The 20609-nt window shown below is 43.0% G+C and overlaps 1 protein-coding gene across 1 annotated transcript in view; it reads right to left on the bottom strand.

Annotated features, from left to right (window-relative positions):
* DHRSX (dehydrogenase/reductase X-linked) overlaps nucleotides 1-20609 on the bottom strand; it is a 984710-nt gene that overhangs the window by 115051 nt on the left and 849050 nt on the right. The window contains exon 6 of the mRNA XM_078657613.1: nucleotides 14599-14806. Coding sequence (XP_078513739.1) covers nucleotides 14599-14806 — 208 coding nt within the window. The remainder of the gene's footprint in view (nucleotides 1-14598; nucleotides 14807-20609) is intronic.

The following is a 20609-nucleotide window of genomic DNA, read 5'->3' as shown; positions in this document are numbered from 1 at the left end:
GGCAGCAAAAACATTGGCAGCAGGTGATGACAAGCAACAACATGGGTAGTGGGTGGGGTGGGAGATGGTAGGAGGGAGAGCAACAACACGGACAGTGGGTGGGGGCAACAATAACAAGGGCAGTGGGGAGGGCAAGTAACACGTAGGGCAAAGTGACATTGATGGTGGGGGGGGCCCAAAGCGAAACTGAGAATGAGTACACGAGGGAGACTGCAGGAAAAGACATGAACTCTGGTTGAGTGATTACACAAAAAGGAAAATGCATCACCCAATTAAGGGGGCAGTGGAAGGATATACGTATTTGGGCAATGCTCTAGGGAGGGATTACACAAGAAGTGGAAGTGAATGCCACATGTGCCAACCTATGAAAAGCAAACAAATGAGAGTGACAATGAAGCCAAGCAATGAGAGGCCTCTAAGCCCCCTGTAAGTAAACAAAATGTTTCACAAGCATATGTGTATGTATGTATGTGGTATTTCTATAGCACAAACATAGACAAAAAGCTGTAGAGTGCTGTGCAGTGTAAAAGTTCAAGCATAAAGTCAACCAGTAAGAGGAGAGATTGCTGTGTTGTGGATGGTGATTGCAAGTAGATGGTAAAGGCACGGATGTATTCGTTTTTCATTGAGTGCTCTAATAGTTTAAAAACTGAAGCGGATTGGGGGAATCGCTATTTTTCGTTTATCCTGTGTAAATAATATAGCAAACTTTGGTCAACTTTAAAGTTTGGATGTTCTCCAATGAGTGCCACATGGATTACTGGGCCTTTTCCAGTTTACTCTCTTTTTGGTGTATAGGCACACAGCATTCCATTGCCCCTGTGGATAAACTCATTAGTCCTTATCACAATTATAATTTGAGCGACTATCTCTCACATACATTTCTCCTTCACACTGCCAGGCGCAGCGTCCCATAACACAATAACCGCACCTTGGTGATCATCACCCATTACTTGAAAATGTTTCCCATGTTGACTCAAAACAAAAACACCCTCGCAACCACACACCCTACATGGTGTAGCTTGCTCTCTGTGTGGGTTACGCACTTATGTGTCCCACAAAGGGCTAATAAGTGCTATACAGAGCGCCTACAGTACAATACTTATCCAGGTGCTTCCCTAAGAGAAGTGCCTTCAGGGATCTACACTACAAGCTGTTTCACCATTGCTCACACAATTAACCTTCACTCAATGATACCGCCATTCCGAATGAACTGCACTTAACACTAACTCCATGGACCTTCACTTTAAATTGAGTTACAGATAATCTCCCAACCAGAAGCATAGCTCTTTGCACATAATACCCCTAAAGAACTGTATCTCTCTAAAAGACACCCATAAAGAGTTCAATCTTACTCAGATACTCCCCCCATTTGCTACCTATGACTGTGTCTGCTCCCAACATCTGAACTTAGCAGACACTGCCGGGCCGAAGACTGTAAGCAAAGTTTTACACTTCACACAAATTATGAATATATTGAATAATTCACCCAAAAAATGATAGTCATTCCTCCCAAAAAACTAGACCTAACCCAGGTATTGCTCCCCCACAGGTGTACTTATTATTGCCTCAATGAGATACAGAACTAGCCGAGATGCAGCTCACACTGAATTGGCTTCAGCTGCAACTGCCCAAATAGGTACACCTCAAAAACATCCTCTAACCCAAATAATAATAGAGTTGAACCTCACAAATGTATCTTCTCATCTACTAGATATACATCTCATTTGCTATGCTACCTGACAAAGAACACAGGTACTTACCCCTTCACACTGAGGTGCAAAACATGCACACAATATGCCTCGTCTTAAGATTTGTATTTAATACTGAAAACTTTCCCCTGATAAAGCAGCTTACATAGATCACCCCTCCACAAGTTTTAAAAAAAACAAAAAACCCCACTGTTGGAATTGACCTAAAACCGATAAATCTTCCATTACTTTAAGAACCAGTATTTCTCACCACCAGTGGTGTACTTCAAAGACAAACACCTTCTCCCATGAATTAAACAATTGATCATAGTAGGCAGCCAACAAACAAATGGGTAGAGCTGAGTCAGAGATCTGGCTTGCCTCTAACAGTCTGTCCAGAAGCCAAACAATAAAAATGTTTGGCATGTACACGTGCAACAAACAAGTGATAAAGTCTTCAACATTTTTTTTAAGTGTTTTTCGTTAATACATAACATAACATTACAGGTGTATTTGTAAATTACCCGAAGGTGTTCTGGCGCTGAATAATAGATGTTTATTGTTACCCACCTCAATGGTACTCATTTTATCGACCTCAAATGTAAATGTGTAAATGTAGGTGTACTTATATAGCGCAAACCTGTCACCCAAAGGGCATCCTGGCGCTTGCTTAGGGAACCCGTCCTCGTATTCCCCTGTGAGAAACCCCGGCAGGGTGTCCACAAGGTGAAAGTCAGGCATCCCGCCGCGAGGGGCCGTTGTGGAGATTAAGCAAGCTATTGCCCAGAGTCGCAGAGTGTGAACCCGTGAGTCGAGGAGGCACCGGGGCGAGAATTATCGAGTCCGTGGAATTTTTAGCCCAAGACCCGCCGAGGCGGGGAATTGAACCCCGGTCCAGGACCGATCTCAGCTTCCGGGTCTGCCGCCTCTAACCCCTGAGCCACACTTCTCCAAATGGATGAAAGGCTGAATGGACCCGCCGGGATTTGAACCTGTGACGATGAGGTCGAACACAGGCCCCTGCAGTGGCTGCTTTAGTCCACTGAGCCACGAGACCCGGAAGCGTCTCACCTTAGTACATCAGATGATATCACTGCATAGAGAGGAATTTATTAAAAGTAATAGTATTTCAATATGAACTTAGTAACAATCATCCCTTCCCCACGCCCACCCTGATGACAATGCCATTAGTAAACTAAGGGCACCTCCTGAATTGAAAGAATAAGTGCTGGGGCCCAAAAATTTGCTCAAAAGTCTGCAACTTGTGCTACTGAATGTCAGGGTGCTGAATACCAAGTCTGTGTAGTCTTGATTCCATCTCATGCCTCTTTAATCCACGAACAGACACTCCGTGCCTTTTTATCTCACTCTAGCCAGGTACTGCTTTCTAACATTTTTTGTTCCCTTTTCCTCTTTCCCCCTTGCATGTTTTTTCCCTCTCTTGCTCTGAGGAGAGCCTGATGAGGAAAAATAAGTGCTGATCCCCAAAAATGAGTGCCAGTGGCCCTACTTGAACCTACCGGCTCAAATAATTAAGGACTGACTAAGAGCCTAGCAAGTTGTCATGTGCAACCTATATGTGTCCTAAATTCTTAATATATATAGAGCAAAATTATAGTCTATTGAAACAAAAAAAAGAGATGTTTTTGTACAATCCTTATCCTGAACTCATGTATTTCTGATGTTCTCATAAGCAATTATGAATAAAAAGGAGGCATGCTGAAATAAAATATGTGCCTTCAATCACATAGTTTGGTCAAGTGGGGAAGCCAAGATTGATCCCTGGTTGTCTGGGTGCACGTTGTGCGATTCTGGCACTAGATTGACATCTCAACTAGTAGAACTACTTTAAGTTTCTTTCTGCTGCACCTCTCAGATAAACATCTTGTGCAGGACATCTGAAGATTAGAGGAGATACATCTTAAGGTCTGAAGAAGGAAAGGTCTCTTTCTGTTTTTTTAATGTTTAGTCTGCTATGGTTGTGGGCATTAGAAGAGGCCCTGCAGAACCTATTATGCCAGGTCCTGCAACCCTGTATGCCTGGGGTCCTTGGGTAACTTTCCATTTGTACCTGCTAATTTTAAGTGCTTTGCTTCATTTAAAAGAGATGCAGAATTGGATAGCTGAGAGCCAGCCACAACTTTGTGCGTCACAGCGGATTCCATTGTGCTTTGGATTGAAAAGATTACTAAAATAAGCTCAATTTAAATGCACTGAGTGAATCCTGAAGATCGCTGTTAAGCTTGATTTTAAAAGTATCATATCTCCTTTGCTGGTCTAATGAACCATGCTTTTGCAATACTTTAATCCAATAGTAGAGCACTTGATGTGTCTCTGACACCCTCATACATACTTGATGGAATTGCGGTATACATAAGGCAAATGACCGCTGTTATACTGGACTTACCCAAGCTCTGAGCTGGGGTATATTTAAGACTGTGTTGGGTCCATTTTGACTGTAGTAACTATAGAAGTGCACTTTGTGAATAGCAATTGGTTTACTCTTTAGTGGTTCAGTGCATGTCACGCTCCAAGCCCCTTCCTTGTCCTCCCTTAATCCTATTTATTCGTCCCAAAACACATCCCCTTTAGTAATAATCATTCCTCATTTTCCAGCTTTTGCCTGTCAGCTCCCCACATTTCTTACCTATGTGTGTCCTGGGATGCATGCAGCAAGATTGGAGAGATAGAGGTGTAGAATTTTGCACATAGGTTAGTGAATAGCATATTGTAGTACGTTAGTAGTGCTACTGTAGTACAAGGTAACATACTACAGAATGCAGTTTGTAAATAGGCCCCATTGTTAATAAACAAGCTGGTTTAACCCCTCCGCTGCGCTGAACGTTCTGCGCTGGTGCGGAACGTTCTGTTGCGCGGACGGGGCCGCGGCGTTCAGCGGACGTGCGCAGCACTACCGAGGTAGTGCAAGCGACGTCCGCTGAACGTGCGCCGCACTTAACGGGTTAAACCAGTGGTACATAGATAAAAAATGACTTTCTTTCAGTTTGTGCACTGAGGCTTGTACTAAACCATGCTCGCAGCATGGAGCACAGGAGCGCAGCACAAGGGCACAGGAGGGGTGAAGAGCCACAGAAGCCTGCTCCTAGTATACAGCATAGTAGTCCCCGTTTCAGTAGTGCAGAGGGTGCGTTGCACAAGGACCTAGGCAGGGTGAAGAGGCAAAAGCAGACTGCTTCTGGCACACAGCACAGGAGTGCTGCTAATGAGTAGAGCACCAGGTGCAGTGCCACCAGGACACAGCGTGGTGGCGATCTAACAGCACCCAGAACACAGAGCACAGGGTTGCCGCTTTTAGTAGCGTAGCAGGCGCAGTGGTACTGGAGCACAGGGGGATGAGGAGACAACTGCAGCCTGCTCCTGACATGTAGCACTTGGAACAACTATCATTAGGGCAGTAGGTGCAGTGGCACCAGGGCACAGATGGTACAACGCGCCAGATGCAGCCTGTTCAAGGTATAGAGAACACGAACACCACTATGACTGCATTCTGCTACTCACACCTAACAGCTGAAGACTGTCAGATTAAAAAAAGATAAAGCGATTTTAGAAAACATGCTTACTTTTATATATTTGCCCCGGGAGATTCTGTCCTCGATATTCTTGTACCACAATATTGCATGTGTCAATATTCATTAGTACAACTGATTCCAGCATCAGATGCAGACAAAATCTGCATATTATACTGAGGGGGGAACTGTAATGCCAGAAAACCACATCTTAACAAAAAAATGTGGCGTTCATAGATACAGCACCAAAGCATCATTCCCTCACGCAGAAACGGAAAGACAGCACGAGCGGATAACATAAAATATGTGGATCGTTGGCCGTGTATAAATGAGGGTAAGAGAGAACCTTTGTTCAGTTTTGCAGTTCAAATGTTGCTTTTAAGGACTGGTTCCAGGCACAATTCACAAAGTTGCTGAATGTACACATGGAGCTTGGAACTAGCCTCGGGTCCTTTGTATTGCCTTCAGCAGCTTAGAACCTTTTTGAGCCAAAATCAGTTTAAATTCTGTGTCTCGTAGTTTTTTTTAGCCCAAAAGAAAGTTTATTGGAAGTAAATAAGTTAGCAATACAGATAAAATAAAACCATCATATAATAAAGAAGTGATATAAAATCTATCAATTGTGTCTGTGTCTCGTAGTTTTGATTTTGAATTTATAAAGAATATCTTTAAAAGCCATCTTATGTAGGATAAAGCAACAGCACTTGCTGAAGATGTCATACATGGTGGTGGGAGTTGGAGGTGTTCACTCAGTTTCCAGCCAGGTGCTGCCTACGGTGTTTCTGTTTTGTGAGTTTTTCTCCGCTTTTGGCATGTTCTATGGAAAGGGAGATTGCACTGCTGTTGCTTATTCTCCAACTGGTCCCTAGGAGAGAAAGGTGCTCTATTGCTGTCTTTGCTACTATATCCTATTATAAGGGATAAAATAATCCCTATGGCTCCCACTCATCTCCGATCTCAGCACTCAAGCAGAGCAGCATAACTAATCTGTGGAAGATATTGACACAACAGAGGTGGATGAAGAGCAAAGGATTAATCTGGGTGAAAAAGTAAGAACATGGAAAATGTAGAGGAAATTTAAGTAAACGCATAAGGAAGGAGATAATAGCAACAATACAGGGACAGAAAGAGAACGTGGAAATGGAAGGCATTGAAAAGAAAGTGGGTGACAAAAAAGAAGAGGATTGGAAAGAAAAAGACGATATAAAAGGAAGAAAAAGAAATGGAGGCACGAACTAGAACGAGAAAGAAACAAAATGAATGTCCTTGGTCGAATTAGATCATATGAAAAAGGTTATGGAATTTAAGGGAAAGTGAAGGGATGGAAGAGAGAAAAATGAACAAAACGTGAGGCTTAAGAAAGGAAAAAGAAATGAAAGACCAGGAAGAAAAACAGAGAGAGAGAGAAATAAATGGTACATTACAATGTATAAATAGAAAGGAAATAGCAGAGAGGGAGAAGAAATAAAATGGATAGAGAAAGCTACGGAAAAGAAAGCCTTTTATAGAAAATGAAAGAGTGGAGGAAAAACATGCGAAAGATACCATGAGAGGGAATGTGAGATTGCAAGAGGCTGACAACAAAAGAGAGAGAAGAAGGGAGCAAGGTTGATAAAGTGTAAGAGAGGGTGGGCAGGATTTAACAGTATAAGTGCACACTGGGAGAGAAAAGGTAGATGACTGTGATTGGGGCATAGATGGGAAGTATGCAAATGGAAAGGGAGAAGAGTTAGGAAACGTAACTGGGATAAAGGGAAAACTGGGGAAGAGAAAGATAGGAGGAAAAGGAGGAGCTAGGAATGCAGGAAAATAGTTAAAGACAGAAACATGGGTGGGCATATGTAAAATTCGAACATTATAGGCAAGTGAACTCTTGAAGAGAATGGGTCAAAGAATGAATGAGGTAGGGGTGAAAGTAGCTGTGCAACTGTGAGAGATGTAATTAACATTACAGAGCTAAAGATGGGGTGAAAGTGGCATTAAATGATGAAAGCAAATGAGAAGGATACAGCTGAAAAGAATTTGTGGTGAACGATATCAATAAAAATGTAATAGATACTGCATGCATTGGATAGAGCTGAGACAATGATCTGCAGATTAAAGAAAAGTGGGTGAGAAATAAAGATAAACATGAGAAGGAAAGTGAGTGCGATTGAGGGAAGTGCAAGAAAGGTAGAGATAGAGGAGAGAGATTGAGTCTAATGGAGTTGGTGGTAAGAGGTTCATTGGGAGACATAAAGTATATGAATCAAAGTGGAGTGAAGAAAAAAATATCAGAAGATACAGACATGAGAATAGGCTTTGGAAGATGTCAAAGAATAAGAGGTAACGCTGTGGTATAAAAGACGGGAGCTAGAGCAGTGGATGTGAGATTAAAAAGCACAAGCTATCAGAACGAGAAGTACATTTGAAAGCAAACTGAAAAATGGAAGAGATTGATGCCGTTAGATGATAAAGGTGGAGTTAAAAGGGAACATTTGGAGAGATAAAAAGAGTGAAGGACAGGGGAAGGAAGGAAATTTGGGAAAGCTAGAAATGAGAATGAAAGATGGTGAGAGAAGAAACTGAGAAGGAGATAAAAGAGCAGTGCAGGTGAGATGGAGAATGAGACTAAGATGTTCATTAAGAGAGTGAGAGATTGGACAATACGCTAAGGGCAAATTGGTTCTGAAAACATGAGCATTAGGGATAGAAATAAAAGAGACATTGGGAGAGCTGGAGGTAAGACATTATAGCAAGTATCTGCGAGAAATCATAGTGCTGCATTCAAATTGTACTATGCAACAGCACAAATGCAGTGCTCTTGCTCATTGTCAATTTGAGGTGTTCATTGCGTGTTCCATGCTATCCCACTATTTCACTCAGGTTTGCTCCTCTTTGCCTATTTCACCTGGTTCAAGTTATTCCTAAAACTTCACCTGTAGCGTTACACCTTTATATGGGTTCAAATGTATCGCTTAATGGGATTCAAATAGATTAGATGTATGCCTGGAAACCTGTGGCAATCTGAAGTTTCTAAGTTTACTCTTGGAAAAAATGTGTCAATTCAATTTCTTCATGTACTAATATACGTCTCTAATCTAGCATTAGAAAATCGGCATCGTCAGTGCAAATGCACTTGCTAACTTTTGTTTTTGTTTTTCCCATGAAAAAATCCTTCCTCTAAATCCTCATCAAATTTGAGTGTGTATTCCATTTTTCTTCCCAATGACAGGATTAAAATACTACCCTTTTATGGACTCGAAAGGGATTGTAACATGTTTGTGAATAACCACAAACCTGTAAGCTTGCGGGTATTCAGACACCTACAAGACATTCCCGTCTTACAACACTCACTTCTCACTTCCTCACCACTACTCGTTGAAAGCCCTTGTTTGGCTATATCCTTTTACAGGTGCAAAACAATCTAATAAAAGTAGAACTTCAAAGTGTATTTTCGCTCGCAAAACGCCTATTTTCATATGTTTGTCAGGTTTACATATCCAAAAACCTGTGAGAACCTGGCCTAATAAATACAGTTCAGCTTTTCTTAGAATACATGAAAGAATCTTGGGAACATAAACTCATTAAATGAAGAAATGGTAGTCCCCCTACCTCTTCATAGACATACGGTGATGTTGTTTGAGTTTGCAATGAAACAGCAGTGAGATGTTCTGTATACGAGGTGGTTGCAGTTCTTTATTCCTGTGTTGACTATCTCGTTGTAAGCCATTCAACTGTGTTCTGTTGTCATTGCTACAAGCCATGTCAAGGGCATGCTGTGCTCTGTGGCAGTGAAGAAGAAGCGCAAATGGCAACGTGCTGTACTGGGGTGATGCGCAAAACTAGTATAAGGCAATATCTGTCACCTGAAGGTAAAATGCTGTCTGAGGATACAGGATCTGTAACAAGGATATTATGCAGCTGTCAACGGGCGCAGCGCCTAGATCAGGGTCTCCAAAGCAGGGCCAGATCCCTGACAGATTTTTAGCATATCCCCATTTGGATAAATGTAGTTATCTTAAAAAATCTGGCATGGATCGGTCCATCCAAGACAGGCTTGGGAGAACCCTGGTCTAGATGAGCCCCAAGAACAATGCACAGTCTCTGTGGCATACTAAGCTTTCTTTTCTAAGTTGAGCTGCAGCCCTCACAAGTAGTTTGGAAAATGTGTGTATTATATTAATATTGGCACTAGAATATTACAGCAAACTGTACATATAATGTAAATACTATGGCATATGAGGGCAACAGCCAGAAAAAAAATAACATAAATCATTTGCTTTTATACCATAAAATCAACTGTTTGTGTGGAATTTTGTTTTTGTTGCATCTAGGGTTTAATGGGCTATAACTGACTCAGGTGTAATAATTTGCACACATCATCAGACACTCCTTGCATAGGCACACCTGTGTGTGACAACTATGAGGCACACATAGGTGACACACATACTTGTCTTTTGTGCGTCCATTGTTTCAGAAAAGCAAAGATATGATTTGCTTCCGAGCACTGTGGCAGTGTGAAAAGCCCTTGAGTATTCCAGCAGCACCACTTCAGAACAGTCTGTAAAACCTGTAAATCAACAGCTAATGTCTTTGGGGAATTGTTTAGCTCTTCAGCCAGATGCTGGGTGCAGCTCTGTCTGTTCCTGCAGCCTCCAGTGCAGCCAGGAAGCTGCTGAGTCAGAACCACAGCAGTTCATGGACACAGCACTGACTACAAGGGAAGGGGCCTTGGGGGCGTGGGCTTCTGGGGAACGGGGGCGGGGGCGTGGGCTTCTGGGGAACGGGGGCGGGAGCTGGGCGTGCTAGAACATTCACTGCATGCCCTGAGGTCGGCTGCAGTGTGTGTGCTATCCTCAATATTGAAAGTTCTTTTATCACCTCTCACATTCTGGCATTTCCCCTTACTTTGTCTTTTTTTCACCTGCCACTTCTTTTATTTTTCTACTAAACGTGCCAGGTCACTTCATACTGACTCACCAACACTTTCCCAGTTCTGTATTTTAATTTACTAATCAGTGAATGCTGGGAGTTTGCTTGCTGGAATTAAGCCAGTTCGACTAGAAATGATTTAGGAAAAAAGAGCTGGAACAGAAATATGATGCCCTGCCAAAATGTCCTACTCTTATCTCAGAAATGCATTGAGCACTGTAGGCATTGCACAGGCCACTTGAAAATTAAACCTGTGCAAGAAATGCTGTATTGGGGATTAAAAGCCTTACTTAATGTAAGGGGGGGTACGCAAGGCATCGGAGGCCCTAACTTGTGTATGGGAGACTTCACTGAGCATTTAAGGTCAAACCAGTGCAGGGCAATGGGGGAACTGCATTTTACATTTCAGTTCATATCAGCACATTGGAGGGCGCACTGGGCAGTCGGGATCATGTTTATTCTTTGAGCGGATGCACTGGACATGTGATGCTATTGTTAACAAAATATGAAACTGCAAAGGCGTATGTGGCTGCACCTGGGCTTCTAGGGATGTAGGTGGCATATGAGACTATATTTCTACATATGTTGATTATGCTTGGACGAATGGCGAGCTGTTGATTAACTTGTCCTCAATTGTAAAGATATTTTCTTTCATTTAAACTGCTTCCAGAAGAAGTGAAAGAAAGAGTTATTTCTCTTCCTTAATTCAAAAATAAAAAATATATTAATGAGGGGAGAGAGGGATGTTGATATGGCCCTTTTTGCAGGGCCCCACCCAAACCTTTTGCCTTCCTCCTCTTACTTTTTGCTGAATTTATTTTCGCTGGCCTTAGGACTCTGAGCACTTTACCACTGCTAACCAGTTCAAAAGTGCTTGTGCTGCCACCTTAAAACATGATAACATTGGCTTATACCCAATTGGCACATTTAATTTACATGTAAGTCCCTAGTAAAGTGGCACTTTAAATTAAAAGGCCCTTTACATTAAACAGGGCCTGTAAATTAAATGCTACAAGTGGGCCTGCAGCGCTGATTGTGCCATCCACTTAAGTAGCCCTTAACCATGTCTCTGGCCTGCCATTGCAGAGCCTGTGTGTGCAGTCAAACACTGCCATTTCGACCTGGCAAAAGAAACTTTTTGCATGGCCCAAACCTTGCCTTCTTATACATATAAGTCACCCCTAAGGTAAGCCCTGTAGAACCCAGGTGGCAGGGTGCAAAATATTTAAAAGGGAGGTCGTGTGCTTTTATGTTTTAAGTGTCCAGGTAGTGAAAAAATCTCAACTTCGCTTTTCAGTACTGGAGAGCCTAACTCTCCCTTAAGATAACATTAGGATTAACTTATTACATTTTATAAAGTGTAATTCAGAATTGGGAAGAGAGAAATCCTTCAAGTCTGGTGTCTCTGGAATCACAATTCAAAATCCAAACTTATGGTGCAGTTGGATTTTAAATTGCAATTCTGAAAATGTCCTGTTTAGAAAGCTGGCATTTTCTTACTTTAGCCATTTGGTGCCAGCTGCCTGTCTCTGATCATGTTTCTGAGGGTGACAGCTGTGCTTTGTGCATTCCCCTTAGACAGCTACACTCAATGAGAGCTTAGGTGTGACTAGGCAGGATGGGAGGGAGGGAGGAGCTGGACCCAGCCTCACTTACACCTGAATAGGCTGTGCCCCGTCCACCCACAAAGGGTTGTACACCACCCTGTTGTGAGTCTAGAGCCAGAGCAGGAAGGGAGGATCTCTGAGCACGTCAAAGGTATGTCTTTGAAGTCTACCCCACTTCATAGGCACTGGGTATAGGTACTGAACCTCAGACTCCACCATTTCAGTATATTTCTGGACCGGTGGATAGTCTGCCAGGAAGAAGAGCTGCTGTGTTGCTGAAGGACTGCCACTCTGCCAGACTGCTGCTCTGTTTGACTCCTGCTTTGATGTGCTGACCTGCTGCACTCTGCCGGGTGAGAAGGACTGGATCTGAACCACTTGACCCCAGAACCCAGAGTGACTCCAAGAGCTAGTTGGCTGACCTTCGGATCTGTAGTCTAAGGGACATAAAAGACTTCCAACCCCTACACCTGGACTATGTCATTAATGGATCTACCCTGCCAAGTGGTGTCACACGAGTCCTGGACCCTTTTAAGTGGATCTAATGTGCTTGCCAGCGGAAGCAACACATCTCCTCAGCTGAGCAGCGCATCCCAGAGCAGAAGTGATGCATCATCGCTTTTGCATAGACCCATCGCAAAATACTTGGATCATCGCATCCTCCTGCATCTGGGGCTGATGCATCCCCTTCGGAACCCCCACTGTGTGATGCCTTTTCTGGCGCAATCTCCTTGCATCAATTGTTGAATGCAGCCTCAATGATGACAGCGAAACTCCGCATTGCAGCTTCACAGCACATCAGAACTGATGCATCGCCTATGCAGCGCCTCACAACTTCAATACTAGACTTCGAATTGTAAGCCCTGGCAATAGGATCCTTTATGTCAATGCATCAGGACCTTGCACCACAGTCGCGTTGCATCTTGAAACCAACCAAGCCTCTGCTGAGTGACACATCTTCAAAGCGGATCCACGCACCGCTTCGCAACCAGAAATTAAAGTACATTGTTCAGAGGAACTAACTGGTTCCCTGTAGCCGGCCCATGCTCCATTGCGGTCGGCCTAAACTTGTTACTTTGTCCCGGTCCGGCGCAACCAGATAGCCCCAATAGCGCTTTTTGCTTCTAGACTCTATTTTACTTAAAATCTTTGAAATTCAATATCTCCAGTTCAACTTATTGGATTTTTGTCATTTTGGTCTTGTTTTATATATTAAATTAAGTTCTAAGTTTCTAACCTGGTGTGGAATCTTTTTGTGTGGTGTTTACATTGTTTTACTGTTTGAAGTGTTGCACAAATCCTTTACACATTGTCTCTAAAGTTACGACTGATTGCTCTTGTCCAAGCTACAAGAGGGTGAGCACAGGTTAATTTAGGGTTTTCCTCTTTCTTACACTGACTAGCGCTGTGGTTGCTGCTTGACTTGGGTTTATACCCCAGACAACCACCAACCCGATTTCTAACAAGTGTGACTTAGAAATGTTATCCCCTTTCTTTTGTCGAAGAAGTTTCCATTGGAGCAAGAGTTCCAAATTGTATGTTCTAGACGACTTAAATTCCTTTGACTGCACTCCTTCCACTGCACTTTCTACAGTTATGTTTGACTCTGCCTCTCTTTTTTCAAAATACTGTGATCAAAAAAACACACCATTGCATAAAGAGGTTTTGAAGTTGATACAAACAAGTTCTAGATTACTAGCATTAGCATATCTTACATATGATTTCACTTTTGCACATGTTTGAGGCTTACTTTGATGGCAGAGCCATTAACCCTTGCCAACATAGATGTTTGTCCAGTGCAAAGTTCTTTTTTAGCTAATAGAATGCTTCATAATTCAGAGTGAAGGATTTCCTCATGCATAAGACCTCAGTCTACACTGACGACCACAGAACGTTTAATTGAGCTAGACTTAGAGCAGCAGTTATGCTAAACAATAAAAGTTCCACCACCTGTACAGAATTTCAGTACAGTGCTCAACAACATATATATTGCACATGCATGTCTTATACACATACAAGACAGATACCAAACATTTGTTTGTGCAAACTCTCTTCCAATATGATTCAGGAAAACGTTCCAGGTCTCTGGCCTCTTCGGTTGGTGGGAAAACAAAGAACCAAGGTGTGGCATTGCATGTGCGGGAGCAAAAAATGGGGGCACAAATATTAACCTGCAGACAATCCTCATGCCCTACACATGGAAATGTCAATTGATATAGCTCTCCAAACACATTTCTGGGGATTTTCTAACTCCGAAATCTCTCTTGCCCTCCATTTCTCTCTAACAATCCCTACCATTTCTCTTTCTTAATTTATGTTGATACCACCTATCCAATGAGTGGTGCAACTTTATCCACTGACTACTAGGCAAGGTCATTATCTCACCCGGTCGCACCACAAATGTTACAAAAGCTCTTGTAAGTTACATACAAAGATCAAGCTTGCTTGATACATACTATTATGTTAACCTCGCGTCAATTGTGTTACCCTTTTCAATAAAGTTAAGACATTCTATGATTGCTCAGCTCAAAGAGTTCTGTCATTTTGTGGGAACAGTAATCAGTTAGAGACTGTCATCCATACCTTTACATCTTCTGGCAGCTTATCATGCCTTTGAACCTGTGAGAGTCTGAACTCCCAGTCTCTACCATCTCTCTTTCTTATTCTACGTTGATACCATCTATTGAGTGAGTTTTGTAACTTTATCCCCCAATTACTAGGCAAGGTAATTAGCACAATTTATCAGGCCACAAACCTTTAAAGTTCTAGTAAGTTACACACACAGATCAAGTCAATTAACCCATGCACTATGCAGCATGCACATAGAGTTGTTGATTTACCAAAAGACTAGTCACATACCTTGAAAAACAACCAGGCTGTCATCCATTTGACCACTCTCCCAGCCCAAAAGACATTTCGGTATAGGTTAGTGTTTACCACTCCTGGGTCTACCACGTTAGCAGTCACATAACTTCCTTCTGCCGTGAGATGATGTTGTAAGCGGTAGGTGAACAGAACAAGGGCAAGCTTGCTCATGGCATAGGCTCCATGGGGGGAATAACAAGAACTGTTCAAAATTTGAGAAAGAAAAAGGAATAACGTGAAAGAGTGGTCAAAACAGAGCAGACACAATAACAGAAATGAATAGTCTTAGCAATGGAAATAAAATAAAAACACTAACATATAACAGCTTGACATTGCAAATGTGCTATTGGTGTACCTTGTACTCCTTAAAGGGGCAGTTCTGCAATGTCTTTACACGTCACTTGGGTCAAGAGAGGCCACACTCACACTACGTGAGGTCTCGCCCTTCATAGAGGCTGGATGATATATAAACAGCGTACAATGGCCATGGTGGCTGATGTGGTAGCTACTCAAGGGCTTTCTAGATATGCAGTCCGAATTCCTGACAGAGAATACTTTAAACAAGGCAACAGGAAGAGTGAAGTGAAAATACTTACCAGAGAATTCCTGTGGCTCCTTGTCGTTCCTGTCACACAAGTATTATCAGAGAAAGAATTACAGACTTATGATATGTTGATATGTTAACTATTTGAGAGGATTCTAATTACTTGAGTATTTCTAATTAATGCAAAAAGAAAGTTCTGCAAATAGCCTGATAAGGAGACTCATAGCAGCCCCAAAAATTAGGCAAGGCAGTCTTTTCTTTATCTCCTCTTCCCCTTTCCCCTCTTGGAGTGTCCTTTAATCTCATTTAGTCATTACAGAGATTTGAGGGGTTTCGAGAGGGGCTTTGGGCATAAGTGTCATTCTGCTCCTGTGTTTTTTTTTATTTCCCTTTTGTTTGGTGACACTGTTTATCATCGGTGAGAAACATATTGCATAAAAACATTGTGCTCTTTGAAGATATGGCAAAGTCAATAAGTCACAAAGAGGAGACCTATTGGCTTTGCCAACACTTTCTTCTCTTGCTTTACACCTCCTGTAATGCCTATTTGTACTTGCCTGCTCCTTTTCTTATCTCTGATTTTGACACCTGGTAGTTATCCGAATCACTTTTTCCTAGTCTTAATGCTAAAAAGGATTGTTTTAACTGTTCCATCTATTTTAATTTTTTTATCCGTTTGACCTCAAGTCTAACTCATTACAAGCGACACTCATACTATTGGAGTTGATGTATTCTTTTCCACAAGACTGAATTTCACCTCCGATATGGAGGCTTGGAGGTGTCAGCAGAATGGTGCATAGAAGCGAGTCACCACATGGATATTATCTCTATGTTGTGCCACACAAGTATTGCTGTACAAAAGGGGGTGGTGATGGACGGAGCATCTGAATCAATCAAACACTCACGCCCAGTCAAAAGATCTGGGTTAAATCCATCACCGTTCTTTAGCCCACTCTGCCACCCCTGTTCAGACATGGCTATATGCAAATCAGTCTGACCCTGTGCCTCATGGGAACAGTCCAGTCCGAACTGCCAAGCCATGTCTTCCCTGGACCGAAACAAGCTTCCGAGGACTGGTTTCTGGCATTCCAGCCGTCTTCAGCCCGGCTTGCTTGAATCCAGTGGCAAAGTGAGCAAGGGACTCACGTCTGAACATACCCTGCCACACTTATGGCGGCCAAAAGCGGTACAAAAGGGGGTGGTGATGGACGGAGCATCTGAATCAATCAAACACTCACACCTAGTCAAAAGATCTGGGTTAAATCCATCACCGTTCTTTAGCCCACTCAGCCACCCCAGTTCAGACATGGCTATATGCAAATCAGTCTGACCCTGTGCCTCATGGGAAAAGTCCAGCCCGAACTGCCAAGCCATGTCTTCCCTGGACCGGAAACAAGCTTCCCTGGACCGGTTTCTGGCATTCCAGCCGTCTTCAGCCGGCTTGCTTGAATCCAGTGGCAAAGTGAACAAGGGACTCACGTCTGAGCATACCCATGATGGAAACATCAGATACGGAACAAGCCTCAAACACACCTAGAAGAATGCAGCACAAAATCATACAGGGCCCAAGGAAGTAATACCTAAAGAAACGAGTCAGATGCACACACTCATAAATACAAACAAAGCAGAGGGCCTGCATTCAGCCCAAGGATGCGATACCAGAGCAGCTGGTCATTGCATTCATCAAATAAAGCTCACACAATGCCCAATAGTAAGCTTCACCCTAGATAACCCACACGACACACCTGGCCGCCTGGACAAACTCAGAATGTGACCGCAAGTTGGTATTTATCGCCCCTTCTATCAGGGGGGGTTATATTGAATTCATTCATATTTGTATAGTGCGTACATGTCAGCCCCTCAAGGGTTTCAAGACGCTGGGATCTGTAGGGGAGATAAACTGAACTATTGCCCAAAGTCACAAGATGCTGAGTTGAGCTGCCATAAGCGATTGAACCGTGAGCCCCGTGCTCCAGAGTCAGCCCTCTGGCCACTGCGTCACACCTCTCCCACTCTAAGGGTCATGCATTTAAACACTCAAACACGCAATTTATGGCCCACTGTACCAGTATTTCCATCCCTCCAAAAGGGGACAAGTGTCCCTTTATTGGACCCAATGTACAGTATAAAGCATGCCATGTACCTAATGCAAGTTGAATACCAGCACGCAATTGTAAGAGATGTGGCTGCTATTCCCGGCTGTTATTGTTTGATTAAACTGTTCCTGATTGCCAAGCCTCGCTGTTCTGATTTTTGATAGTCAGTACCTGCTTCCACATTTGGCGAGCCCACATAGGACCTGAGATACAAGTGGCCTGAAGGTACTTTTTTATTATTATTTTTTGTGGACTAGTCATCCAGCACTCTCGATCAGAGTGGCCTGGAGGTACATTAGCCTGAGCTCATATTTTTTAGTTAACCGCAAGCTTAATTCAGGAGAGTTTCTTTGCATCCTATGTATCTGATAGGAGAGTTGAGAGGGAAAATAAAATGGAATAAGCCATTTTAAATTCAGATCAGGGGCAGTGTACGTAGGAGTCTAGGCGTAACTCTAGAAAAGCCCAAGAGGGGCTGTACAACAATTGTGCCCTTGAATTATGGTAGTGGTAGGTAATAATGGGGTAAACCCTTACCTCATCGACCTGGGTCAGTACAAAGTTATAAAAAAGGGTGGTCGATTACAAAGCAATTAAACATTCCATTACTTAAATATAGAGGTACACACACAAATTAAGTATCATTTAGACTGAATTTAATTCAGCTTTCTGCAATGATTACCTGTAGTCTCACACATATTATATTTCATATTCATACAATACATGGTAAATTACGTACAGTTCTTCAATTAGTGCTCGGTGATTGTCAGAGAAGAAAGGAGGTTTTAAGTAGGGTAGGGTGTGTTTGGAAAAGAATAAGGGACAAAGAAAAGGAATTGTGTCCTGTAAACAATTCTGTCTTATTCACAGAGCATTTCTAGTCCTATTACAGATCAATGTTGTTCCCTAGAAGCACACTATACACGGGGGCCAAGTTTGGCAAATTTTCAATAAGGCGTGTATGTGTTGATGGTGTTGTCGACGTTTCGACCCCCAGGGTAAGGGCGGGTAAATCCTCAGTTTGGGGTCTTCCTCAGGACAATTAAAAACAGTGACATTGAGCACCTAGGAAAACAAAAATGTGTATCACTAGATAGAATTACTTAAAGTTTAAAAAACAGGGCACCAATCACGGTGTACCTACATGTACAGGCGTTTGGGTGATGTCCCTTCTGAATTAAGACTCGCGCCTGTTGAGTTGTTCTATAGAGGAAATAAATTCGTATTAGGAAGGGTTTGCAGGCAGGTAGGGGTAGACTAGCCCAAGAAGGAAAATAGGGGGGAAAAAGACTTACTAGGTTCTCCAGTCTTTAGAGAGCATAAGTCAATGATAGGCGTCCAAGATGACGGGGTATCAGAATCTGTTGATAAAAAGAGTATCCATGTCTCTCTGTTCATATGGGGGGGGGGGGGGGTCTTTTACCAAAGGATACGAATCATAGCATGGGGAGGTCCCCAAACTTACTTGAACAGTGTATCAATGGGTGTGGCAAGCGTCCTACATCCACCGGGCGATTCAATCCAGGGTGTAGATGTCTTACACCATCTGAAAAAACACAGAATATCTGTACTCCTCCGAATTCGACCTCATCGTAAATAAGAAAATAGAGGGTGCCAGCCCCACCATCCGTCACTGAAAGACCCGAGATGGCTGACTTGACTTCCCTCTCACTAGACAGCACGCGCACGTCAGTATGTGCAGCATTACAGGTACCAAATCTCTAAATTGGTGGTAATCCATGCACAGTAATAGTTATTGCTTAAAAGACAGTGGTCCCTATCGGTATCCGTTGTGGAAATAGTGGGTGATTATTGTGAATATCATTGTTCCATTACTCAAAGCGGGAAGTAGCGTGTATATTAAAATACGGTAAGCGCTACTAGCCGAAGATTAGGCAAACCTCAAGCCCAGAAACCCGGTGGTTCTAAAATGCTAATTTGCAACCCAGAGCGGGGCAGACGTACCTGTGTTACTGCTGACAGTGTGTTCAGAGTGACAGCTCGCAAGCGCTCGTAATCCGAGACATAGACCCGGCTGGGTAGCGGGCGTGTCTATGGGGCGTGTCCCGGCACCTCGCGGTGCCGCCGCTGACTGCTGCTCGACTGGAGGACTCCGTGAGGCGCATGCGCGGGGCTAGGAACACTAATTACTATGAGGAACAGAGCATCCCTTGCCAAATGTCTGTACATCAGGTGGGATTAGCCCACTTGGAAGAAGTATTTCACAGAAAGCCTTTACACATCGGTGTACATAAAAAATCGGATGAACCCACGGGCATTGTGACAGCGCACTCGCTTGAAGGGAGGCAGACGTAATGGGATCGTCGCTGGGCATGAATCCACGAACATTATGACAGCGCACTCGCTTGGAGGGAGGCAGACGTCATGGGATCGTCGTTGGGCATTAGTACAATGAAAGTCAATGGCACTTGTAAATTGAAACGAGGTGACAATACAAACAAAAACAACAAGTATTTGGAGACACATGATGGTATTGTTAGTAACACATTACTTGTCATAATGCGCGACATTTAAGCATATATTGGTACTAGTATTCATATCCATATCCCTACTAAACCTTCTGCTAGAGGAAAATTCAGTGGGGAATCTCACACATTATTCTGTTGGTATGGATTGTTCATGTATTAACACTTCATGAGTTTAGTCTTTAACCAGCATAGCTAAATCATAGACCCTTTGGGTAAATTTGTACAGTGCTAAAAGAGTTCATGTCTTGGATCTCCTACACCTTTAGATCTCACACCTTACTGGTCTGGTACAAGTCCAGCTAATTGCGAGTAAGTCGCATCAAGTTCATTCAGGCCATTGTCGACAGTGTCCAAAGTGTACATCCATTTACACTCCCTAACGTTTAGTAGTGAGTTCAGATTCCCACCTCTAGGTCCGACTGTAATTTTCTCAATCACCAGCCATTTGAAGGATTCAGGGGTATGGGCTTTGGACATGAAGTGTTCCACCAAGGGGGAGCCTGGTGTTTGGCACCTTATCCGGCTGCAATGTTGCAGAATCCGCTTTTTGACATGTTGTTTTGTCTGTCCGATATATACAAGGTCACAAGGACATATAATGGCATAGATAACGTCACTTGTGTTGCAGTTTGTCATTGATTTCAAAGTAACCGTGTGGTTACGATAGTTCCAAACCTTGGTTTCCATTGTCTGTGGACATGCTTTGCACTTCGTACATTTGAAATGTCCGACCACTTGGGGAAGATTCCAGATGCTTTGTAGGGTGGGGGGGGCCGGAGTTTCTAGGTAGGAGGACACCACTTTATCCCTGATATTTTTAGCTTTTTTGAATGCATGCATCGGCAGTCGTTCATGGTTGATCACATCAGATACCAT

The sequence above is a fragment of the Lissotriton helveticus genome, chromosome 8 (assembly GCF_964261635.1).
Source record: "Lissotriton helveticus chromosome 8, aLisHel1.1, whole genome shotgun sequence".
In the NCBI taxonomy this organism is placed as follows: domain Eukaryota; kingdom Metazoa; phylum Chordata; class Amphibia; order Caudata; family Salamandridae; genus Lissotriton; species Lissotriton helveticus.
The sequence above is the reverse complement of the archived record's forward strand: the minus strand, read 5'-3'. Positions and strand labels throughout refer to the sequence as shown.